Source organism: Babylonia areolata, chromosome 27 (genome assembly GCF_041734735.1).
Source record: "Babylonia areolata isolate BAREFJ2019XMU chromosome 27, ASM4173473v1, whole genome shotgun sequence".
Taxonomy (NCBI): domain Eukaryota; kingdom Metazoa; phylum Mollusca; class Gastropoda; order Neogastropoda; family Buccinidae; genus Babylonia; species Babylonia areolata.
In genome coordinates this window covers 12,986,686-12,997,615 of record NC_134902.1, presented here as the reverse complement: position 1 = coordinate 12,997,615, position 10,930 = coordinate 12,986,686, and the positions used below count along the sequence as shown (strand labels likewise).

At 40.9% G+C, this 10,930-nt stretch overlaps 1 protein-coding gene across 1 annotated transcript in view; it reads left to right on the top strand.

The window, feature by feature from the left end:
* The window catches only part of LOC143301197 (gamma-glutamylcyclotransferase-like), an 18,576-nt gene extending 7,646 nt beyond the window's left edge, over positions 1-10,930 (top strand). The window contains exons 3-4 of the mRNA XM_076615316.1: positions 1,322-1,455; positions 8,563-10,930. Coding sequence (XP_076471431.1) covers positions 1,322-1,455; positions 8,563-8,884 — 456 coding nt within the window. The 3' untranslated portion in view covers positions 8,885-10,930. The remainder of the gene's footprint in view (positions 1-1,321; positions 1,456-8,562) is intronic.

The window sequence follows — 10,930 nt, the reverse complement described above, 5'->3', positions numbered from 1 at the left end:
AGTATTATTATCATTATTATTAGACACACCACCGACTCTTATCTATTATCCCGGAAATAAAGAATTTTGTCTTGTCTTGTCTTGTCCTCTCTCTCTCTCTCTCTCTCTCTCTCTCTGTCTATCTCTATCTATATTTCTCTCTCTCTCTCAAGTTATCTCTCCCTTGAGCACTGTCTCTCTCACACACATACACACACAACCACATACACACACATACACACAGTCCAGGTGCATGGATGAGTGTAAAAAGTTTATATATAACGCACACATACCGGGCCAGAAATGAAGAAAGTGAGTTGATAGTATGTCTTTTAAAACACATACACAAAACGCACATTCATAGACGGGCGCAAAAGCTGAATAGTTAAAGCGTTGGACTTTCAGTCTGAGGGTTCCGAGTTCGAACCTCGGTGACGGCGCCTGGCGGGTAAAGGGTGGAGAATTTTCCGATCTCCCACGTCAACATATGTGCAGACCTTCTAGTACCTGAACCCCCTTCGTGTGTATACGCACGCTGAAGATCAAATACGCACGTTAAAGATCCTGTAATCCATGTCAGCGTTCGGTGGGTTATGGAAACAAGAACATACCCAGCATGCACACCCCCGAAAACGGAGAATAGCTGCTTACAGGGCGGGGTAAATAAACAAAACGGTCATACACGTGAAATGTTACATGTCTGTCTGAATGAGTATATGCATGAAATATGATTGAATGACACAGGAAACGAATGATGAGCGCCCAATGGCAGCCGTCAGTCGGCTCTACCAAGGTAGGCAGCCTGTTGTGCAAATGACCCCGTGTTTGTAAAGCGCTTAGATCTTGGTCTTCGACCGAAGATAGGCGCTATATATGTATCCATATCAATCAATCAGTCAATCAACAGAGCAACTGTGTAAACTGGGAATAGACGAATCGCGAACAGGCGAATGAAAACTACTCTTCAAATACACTTCACATTACCAAACATCTTCACTGCTGAGTCCCCCACCCCATCCCACCCCACTCCCGAAAACGAAGTATGACTGCCTACATAGCGGGGATTATAAAAAAAAAAAAACACAAAAAAACCACGGTCAAAGACCTGAAACCCCACTCCTGAAAACGAAGTATGACTGCCTACATGGTGGCGGGGGTAGTGGGTGGGTAAAAAAAACGAAACAAACAGTCATAGACGTGAAAGCCCGCTCGTGCGTACGTACGAGTGAACGTGGGAGTCGCAGCCCACGAACGAAGAAGAAGAAGACTGATTAAAAAAATAATGTCTTCGCCACTAATATGATACACAGAAAGAAAATCACAGACTTGATGATCTCCACAGGACTACAAGCTGATTTTCGTGGGCAACGGGTCACGGTGGCAAGGTGGTGCAGCCAACATTCAAGAGGCCAAGGGCAGCGAGGTGTGGGGAGCGGTGTGGCACATGGACACAAAAGACATACCTAGTCTTGACCGGTAAGTCATCATGATATAATTTTAAAAAAACACCAAAAAACACCTTTTTTTAAAAGTCCATTTGTGGAAGAGAGACAGAGACCGTCAGGCAGACAGAATGATACAGACGGACATAGGCAGACAGAGACACGCAAGCAAAGAGAGAGAGAGAGGGGGGGGGGGAGAGAGAGAGGTGGGGTGAGGAGAGGGATGGAGAGAGAGATACAGAGAGCATGTTTGGAGGGTGGTGGGGGTGGGGGGGGAGGGACACACCCCAGAAAACGGATTTTGACGGTCTTCACGACGGGGCCGCGTCATCATAAACAGTAAATGTTACCCATTGATCTGAGTGAACGACAGGCGCAATAGCCGAGTTGTTAAACCGTTGGACTTTCAATCTGAGGGTCCCGGGGTCGAATCTCGGTAACGGCGCCTGATGGGTAAAGGGTGGAGAATTTTCCTATCTCCCTTGTCAACAGATGTGGAGACCTGCTAGTGCCTGAACCCCCATCGTGTGTATGCGCAAGCACAAGATTAAATACGCACGCAATCATGCAATCCATGTCAGCGTTCGGTGGGTTATGGAAAATTGAACATACCCAGAATGCACCCCTCCCCCCACCTCCCCGAAAACGGAGTATGACTGCCTGCATGGCGGGGTAAAAAACGGTCATACATGTAAACGCCCACTCATGTACATACGAGTGAACGTGGGAGTTGCTGCCCGCGAACGAAGAAGAGGAAAAAGAAGGGACACTGTATCAGATTTCCTACAAGCCTTGCGCGTCGGCTGACGGTTGCTGGAGGCCGTGCGGGCATGGTCTGCTTGAGGTGGAGGCATGGGCTTAAACATTTGCGTTTGTTCACGTGGGTACACTACGCGCACGCGTATGTGTGTGTGTCCTTGACACAAGTTGAAAAATCTGCTTCGCACAAACTGGCTTGCGTGCGTACGAGCTCTGAGTGTGTCCAGCTTGAACACGAGCGTGTGTGCGTTTGTGTGTGCCCTGTATTTGACACAAGTCGACTGAATTGGCTTTGCACAGGCCAGCTTGAACACATGCGTGTGTGCGGCTGTGTGTGCGTGAATGAGTGCGCGCGCGATCGTGTATGCGTGTGTGTGTGTGTGTGTGTGTGTGTGTGTGTGCTTTTCTATATTCGGTAACACGTACACTGACTTGACATATATTTCTTTTCGTCCACCTTGGGGAGGACGCGAAAGCTGACTTCACGTGCAGCGGGCTGACAGTGTCGTGACAGCATGCGTGTCTTTCTTCCCAGGCGTCACTGGGCAGTGTGCCACGAACTTAGATTGTGAGAATAGGAGAGAGAGGGAGAGAGAGAGAGTATGTGTGAGTGGGTGCATCTACATATGCATGTATGTGAGAGGTTGAAGGTAACAGATAAATATGATTGCGACTGATTACGCGCAATGGATTTACTGCAGAAAACGGTACTGGAACGTAAGACGGCTACATGCCCTAACAGGATTCACTTTTCTATTGTTGTTGTTGATGTTATCACCATCTTCATTATCATCATTATTATAAATAGCTATTACCATTATCGATTGTTTTCGTTGCACACATTATGTACAGCTATGAATGGGCGTGCACTGGTATACATGGGTGCTTGCGTTCCCCCGTGGGTATCTGTGAGTGTGTGGAAGAGCCTTGCATTAACTATCCAATGACATCCAGAGATGTTCCCTCTTACGACCATACTGTAGCTCTGTATGCCCACTGCGTGCGATCTGTGTTTTAACTCATGACAGTTTGATTCATGACAGACTGTTACGTGAATCCATGCTTTAAAATGTTTTAATGTACTGCATACGCACACGGGCATGACTTAAGTATTTACCTGTGGAGTGTGCCTTGTATATTATAACATGGATACCACAGCTACACTATCTAAATTACCAACGGGGAGCTCGGTCATATTTGTTATCAGCCTTGACCAGAGTCCATACGTCGATTACACCGGGTAATCGAACGTGTATGCTTGATCTTGACTTTTATTAGACCTTTCTTACTCGTTTTTACTTGTTCTGTTATTTTCAGAATGAGTTCTGTACTTGTCTTTTCTATTAGTGTGGTGTTGGAAATTTCTGGAGAGAGAGGTGATGTATTGTTGATTCCCGGGTACAATCAAAGGACAAATTGCGCTTCAATCACGATTTTGCTTTTTCTCATCTTTGCCAGTTCAGTAACCTAAATGAGTGTTGATATATCTGTTTACAGAATTGTGATTGGACTGTTCAAAAGCACAGCCAGTCTGCTGCACAAAAGATTGTTCTTTTTAAACAAGGCAGCAACCGTCCCATTTTTTCTTTTAGTTTATGCTACTAGAAATGAACACTTGACTTTATCTGTTATGTTATTTTTCCTTGCCATGCATTTCAATGTTTACATGTTTTTACAAAATACATACCAAGAAAAATGTTATGAACCATCTACTCTGCCTGATAACAACAAGAACCAGAGAAATTCTGATTTTCACAAAACTTTACTCATGATGTCTGGTGATATAGAAAGCAACCCTGGTCCTGAAAAGCGTGGGGAAGTCTGTGTTACACATGTGAATGCACGTAGTTTAAGAAATAAGATAGATTTATTCGAAACAGAGTGTCATCAGTTTGATACTGTAACTGTTTCCGAAACCTGGTTATCACCAATAGATACCAATGAATCCCTACACTTACAGACCTTCCACCCACCTGTCCGTCTAGACAGACCCAATGACCCACATGGTGGGGTTGCCGTATATGTAAAAGATTACTTGTATCTTAAACCTCGTCCTGACCTGTATGTTGATACTCTTGAAGCAGTATAGATTGAAACCAAGATTGACCAAGAGAACTTACTTATTGGGTCATTCTATCGTCCCCCTCAAATGTTGATTACTGGGACTTGATAAATGATAGTATTAGGAAAGCTGACAGAACAATGACAAAATTTATTATTCCAGGAGACTTCAATGTAGATGTACAAACTAACCCAACTAAGCATCTAACAGATATCTTAAATCGCTGTCAACTTAAACAAGTAGTAAATTCCCCAACCAGAATCACAGACACTTCTAGGACATGCATAGATCTAATTATTCCTCAAAGTCCGGACACGATTAAATCCACTGAAGTCTTGCCTCCTTTTTGTAGTGACCATAGTGTTCCATGTGTTATTTTAAAAACTCTTGTACACAAGCACAGTACTTTCCAGAGAACAATATTTGGTTATGATAAGTTAGATCGAAACAAATTCTGTGAATTATTAAGGAACGTAAACTGGAACGAAATATTTATGAATAACACAGTAGATGATGCTTGTGAACTTTTTACCGAAAGATTTTTGTTAGCAGCAAAACAGTGCATGCCATGTAAAGTTGTAACAGTACGCCCCAAAGATGCTCCTTGGTTCAATAACGAATTAAAAAGACTTATTAAGAAAAGAAATAAATTCCATAGAAAAGCCAAGAGAACGAACGAACAGGGTGACTGGGAAAGTTTCCGGAATGTGAGAAATGAAGTAGTGGATAAGGTATGGAAAAGGAAGTTAGAGTATTACAATGAGCTAAGTGACAAAGTGTTAGATCCTGATCAGTTTAGACAAAGAGACTGGTGGAAAATAGTTAGGCAATTTATGAACAAAAAAGGTATAGATTCTGATAATATAACTCCACTTACCGTGGACGGAAAACATATTACTCCAGTCTACATAAAGCAAACATATTTAATGATTTTTTTTTTATAGACAAGTGTAAACTAGTAGATACAGACGATCCTCTTCCACACGTAGTGTACAAAGAATCGACACAGATAGAAGAAATAACACTGACAGCTCTTGAAGTGAAAACCATTATTGATAACCTTGATACAAAAAAGGCGTCTGGCCCCGACTTAATTCATAACAAATTATTAGTCGCTTCAGTTGATGTCATATCTGCTCCACTCAGCACATTCTTTAACCGATGCTTGGACGAAGGCAAATTTCCACAGCTGTGGAAAACAGCAATTGTTACACCAGTTCATAAAAAAGAAACCAAAGATGAATGTACTAATTATCGGCCGATCTCCCTTTTAAGTTGTGTAGGAAAAGTCTTTGAAAGATGTGTGCACAAATATGTTTATAACTTTCTTACATCCAACAACCTGATTACGGAAGCACAGTCAGGGTTTATTCATGGTGACTCGAAAATCAACCAACTTCTTATTATCTATGACAACTTAGTAAATAACCACGATAAGAGTATTCCTGTTCAGTCAATATTTTTTGATATATCTAAAGCTTTCGATCGTGTGTGGCACAGGGGCCTTTTACTTAACCTGGAAGCTGCTGGTATCAGAGGCAAACTCTTGGTTTGGTTTCGAGATTATCTCTCAGACATGTACCAGTCAGTTCTAATCAAAGGTGCACAGTCAGTTAAGTTAAAACTTCCTCAGGGTGTACCACAAGGATCTGTTCTTGGTCCTCTGTTATTTTAGTCTATGTCAGTGACATAGTCTGTAGTATTAGTTCTGATATCAAATTATTTGCTGATGACACGAGCATGTCTCTTGCAGTGAGAAGCCCTGTCACGAGAAAAGAAACCCTGCAAGCTGACTTAAATAGAATAGACGTTTTGGCAAATACATGGAAAGTTAAATTTAATGAATCTAAAACAGAACTACTAAATGTATTCCGGGGAAACGTAGAATGCTATGACCTAACTTTTGGAAGTATCAACTAACCACAACACAATCAACACAAGCACCTAGGGGTCATTCTGCAAAGTAGATAGTATCGTTAGTAAGGCTGGGTTACTGATCAACTGTCTTCGTTCATTAAAGTACAAGCTGACCAGAGGGGCTCTGGAAACGATGTATAGATCCTTCATCGTCCCAATCTTTGACTATGCTGATATAATCTGGGACAATTGTGCACAGTACCAATGTAAAATGTTGGAAGACTTACACTTAGACGCTCTGCGTATTATCACTGGTACCGTACGTGGTACTAGCCACGATAAATTGCTTGCAGAATCAGGATTCTGTTCATTAAAAGAAAGGCGTCGTAGACATAAGATAATAATGTACTTTAAAATCATCAACAGTATTTGTCCTCAGTACCTTACCCACTTATTGCCCCCTCTCGTGTCAACAGTAAACCCATACCACAGGCGAAGACCATTTGAACGAATCGTCCCTCCACACCACACTGACATTTACAACAGATCTTTTTTCCCTTCAGCCACAGCTATTTGGAACACCCTTCCTCTTTCTGTTCAACAGACCCAGTCTCTCAATCAACTGAAACGCTACCTTTCCTCTACAGACACTACAGTCCCACCATATTATTATCTGGGTAAAAGGAAAGAACAAATTATTCACTGTCGTCTGAGACTTGGTATGAGCGAATTAATTTGGTATGAGCGAATTAAACTCTGACCTGTATAACAGACATATAAAGAATGACCCATCCTGTGCTTGCAGTTTTCCACAAGACAGCTGAGCATTTTCTATTGCACTGCCCGAACCACAACATACATAGAGCAAACACTATTCATAATCTCCCACAAGAACATACCACTGTACATAACTTACTATTTGGTAACACCTCCTTTAGTCTTGAGATAAATGTCAGCATCTTTGAAACTGTTCATAAGTTTATTACTCAAAGCGAACGATTCGATCCCTCATTCAGACAATCCCCTCTTTTTATGTATATGTATATGTGTCTATGTGTGTATGTGTATGTATATATATATTTATATACATATGCATATGTATATATAGATGTGTGTGTGTGTGTGTGTGTGTGTGTGTGTGTGTGTGTGTGTGTGTGGATGGGCATGTGTGTACATATACATAATTATACCCATATAATATTATGTTTGCATGCATCTAATTCAAAGGTTTATAACGATGAGTAATATCCTGTCTATATGCATATATGTAAGTGTATGTGCCTGAAAGAGTGCTGCCCTTTCATTTGCCAGCTCATGATATGAATACATAATGGCGTGCTTGCCTTTTTTTCTTTTTTCTTTTTTTTTTTCGCGGGACGGTTGGCCTTCGCCGCTTTGTTTGTCGGCCAAGTTAAGTCTTGCTGTGCTTGTCCCCCAGCGTTGATGCTTCTCGTTCTCTCTCTATTGACTTCTTCCTCCACCACTCGTTTATTATTCATTTTCTTCACTTCATTTATATCTCAGCTTAGTTTTGTTCAAAACTCATGTATGTTCACGTCTTCTAGTTATGATGACGTCCGTCACATATTCAGTATGTACATGTGTCAGGACAGGACTTTATATAAGATTTTCTTGTTGTCCTGTTCATCGATATCTGTGTTGTATTGTGACATGTTCCAAATAAAATACTGTTTAAACCAAGAAAAAGAAGAAAAAGATCTGAGTGAACCTGGGAAGGAGAAGATGAGTGTATGGAAGGGTCTCTATCTGTGTGTATTAACTGTTATCGATTTATTGATTGATTGTTTTAAATTATCTGTGAAAAAACGTCATCATTTGTGTGCCTGTAGATCTATGTCAGTATCTTAATATATATATATATATATATATATTTGTGTGCGTGTGCGTAGACACACACACACACACACACACACACACACACACACACACACACACACACACACACACACACACACATCTATCGATCCAATTGCTTCTTCCAAATACCCTCGTACCCTCACACAATGCAATCCTTCCATCCATCCATCCATCATTCACTCCTCTCTCTCTCTCTCCATTCATTATCACAACAAAATTTTCTTTGTTTAAATATAGAGCACTTAACCGCAGAAAAGAATGTCTCAATAATATTTCAGATAATGCAAGATGGTTTTTTTCGTGAAACTGTGTATTCCTGTTGTTATGGGCCAGTGGCCTGACAATTAAACCATTTTTGACTTTGACTTTTGACTTTCTTTCCATCCATCCCCCTATCCATCTGTTCATCCCACCTCTTCACAAGATAGCCTCCCTCCCCTACCTCTTCCTTGTCTTCAGTTTCTCCAGTTTTAGAGTTATGCATGCGTGTGAATGACTGGTGTGAAAGCGCTTTGATTTGTCTCTGCACAAGATTCAGCGCTACATAAATAACATTATTATTATTATGATCATTATTATTATTAGCCAGGAGGGCAGGTACACAGCCATGGAGGTGGACGTGAGGGACCCGAAAGGAGAAACGTTCCGTTGCCGAACCTACCAGCTACGCTGTCCGGGCCACTGGGCGGAGCCGAGCCTGCCCTCCCCGCAGTACAAAGACGTCATCGTCCGCGGGGCGCGCCAGAACGGGCTGCCCGAGGAGTACGTGAGGGGTCTGGAAGGTCTGCCGGACAATGGGTTCAGCGGGGAGCTGGCAGTGTACAATGAGGTGATGGCCTTGTTGAATGCTGGTGGTGATGGTGCTGGTGGTAGTGTTAGTGGTGATGGTGGTGAGAAGAAGGACTGATCACAACGCCTGTTTTGCCTTTAGCTGAAAAAACAACAACAAGAACAAAAAACACAACAACAAGAACAAAAAACAAAAACAACAACAAAAACGCTTTGTGCTAATATTAACTCAGTCCCGCCTGTTAATGTTTTGTTTTTCTCTGTGTGCGTGTGTGTGATTTATTTATCTGTTTATTTACTTTTCATTCTATTTTATTTTATTTTATTCTGTTTTATCTTATTTTAATTTTTATTTCATTTTTTTTTTAAAGTACAAACTTCTTAAAAAGAAAACGACATTTTCATAAAAGCAGGTATATTTTGTTTTAACCAAAAATTTTCTTTCTTTTTTTTTTTTTTTTTTTTTTTTTTTTTTTTTTAATCTAACAGTGATTTGAATTATGCACACTGCATATGTTCTACCACTTCCCTCTCAATGGATATATTCTAACGGCTGTTTCAGGCAAACGAGCACTATGAACAACTGAAAATAATAATAATAATAATGGATACTTATATAGCACACTATCCAGAAATCTGCTCTAGGTGCTTTAACATTGTTGTTCTTTTTATAGTACAAAAGAAAAGAGAAAAAAATCGTGGTTTTTTTTGTGTGTTTTTTTTTTTTTTTTGCCAAATATATTGACATTACTTAGTGGTTTATTGACGGTAACTTTTACCTTTCGAATTTTAAATGATAGAGGTGCAGGTGCAAGAAAGCACTTCTGGTTGTGCGTGGTGCTCTAACATTTCTAAAGCATGTAAGTTCCGTGTACCGAGCCATTTTGTCTCTTCCCTCTCCCTCTCCTCTCCCTCCCACACCCTCTGGTATTTTTGTTTTTTCTTGTTGTTGTTTTTGTTGTGTGTGTTTTGTTTTGTTTGTTTTTTTTTGGGGGGGGAGGGGTTGTTGTTGTTGTTTTCTCAGCTCTTGTCCAAAAAATGTTGTTGTTGTTGTTGTTTTTCTTTTCTTTTCATTCGTTTGCTGTTTTTGGAGCTGTAACCAGAATTGTTGACTTGTGTCTGCTGTCTGTCTCCGTTTCTTGTCTCTAGTTCACTGTCTGTCTGTCTGTCTGTGTCTGTCTGTCTCTCTCCCTTTCTCTCTCTGTGTCTCTCCCAAGCAGAAAACTGTGTAAGCTTCACAAAGTGGTCTCTGACTTTTTGTGAACCATGTATGTTCCCTGTACTGAGCCAATTTGTCTCTCCCCTCTCCCCGCCTAACCCTCCCCCGGTCCCCCTCCTCCTCCTCCCCCCCTTTTTCCCCTCAGCTTTAGTCCAAAAGCTGTTACGGGTTTCCTTCGTTTATGTGCTTGTTTTGGATCATAACTTTAGTTCTTTCACTTGAATAATGTTGTGTTGTTGTTGTTGTTGTTTCTTTTCTTTCATTTGCTGTTTTAAGAGCTATAATCAGAATTATTGATTTGTGTCTGCTGTCTATCTCCGTTTCTGTCTCTAGTTATTGTCTGTCTGTCTCCTCTCTCTCTCCCCCTCTCTCTCTTTCTCCCAAGCAGAAAACTGTAAGTTGAATTTGACTGACCAAATATTCCAAGTTGAATGGATTGGCCAATGATCTGTCAGAATTTCTCCTCTCCCCTCTGCTGCCCCTCCCCCACCACCTTAACCACTATTCTTTTAAATTTCTTTTTTTCCTTCGTGTTTCTCTTCTGTCAGGCCGATTCCTCTGGTGACTATAAATTTAATCTCATGTTAATATTGATAGTAGCATTATTTTACTATATTATGTTTTATTTGTTTATTTGTTTTATTTCATTATTTCATTACTTACTGTTTATGAATGTTATTTGATACAATTGATAATATGGTTCATCAGCCGTCATGTTAGAATTGAAGTGCAACGTTGTGAACACAGTATAAGCCTTTAGCTTGTTGATGCTCTTTTGTCTTTGTTTGCATTGTAATCCGGTGTACTGCTGAACAATTAAAGATTATTTAAACCCAAACTGTGACTTTCCTAAAGTGTTCTCTAACCTTTTGTGAATCCTGTATGTTCCCTGTACCGAGCCACATTGTCTCTCCCCTCTCTCCCACCTCCCACACCCCCTCCCCC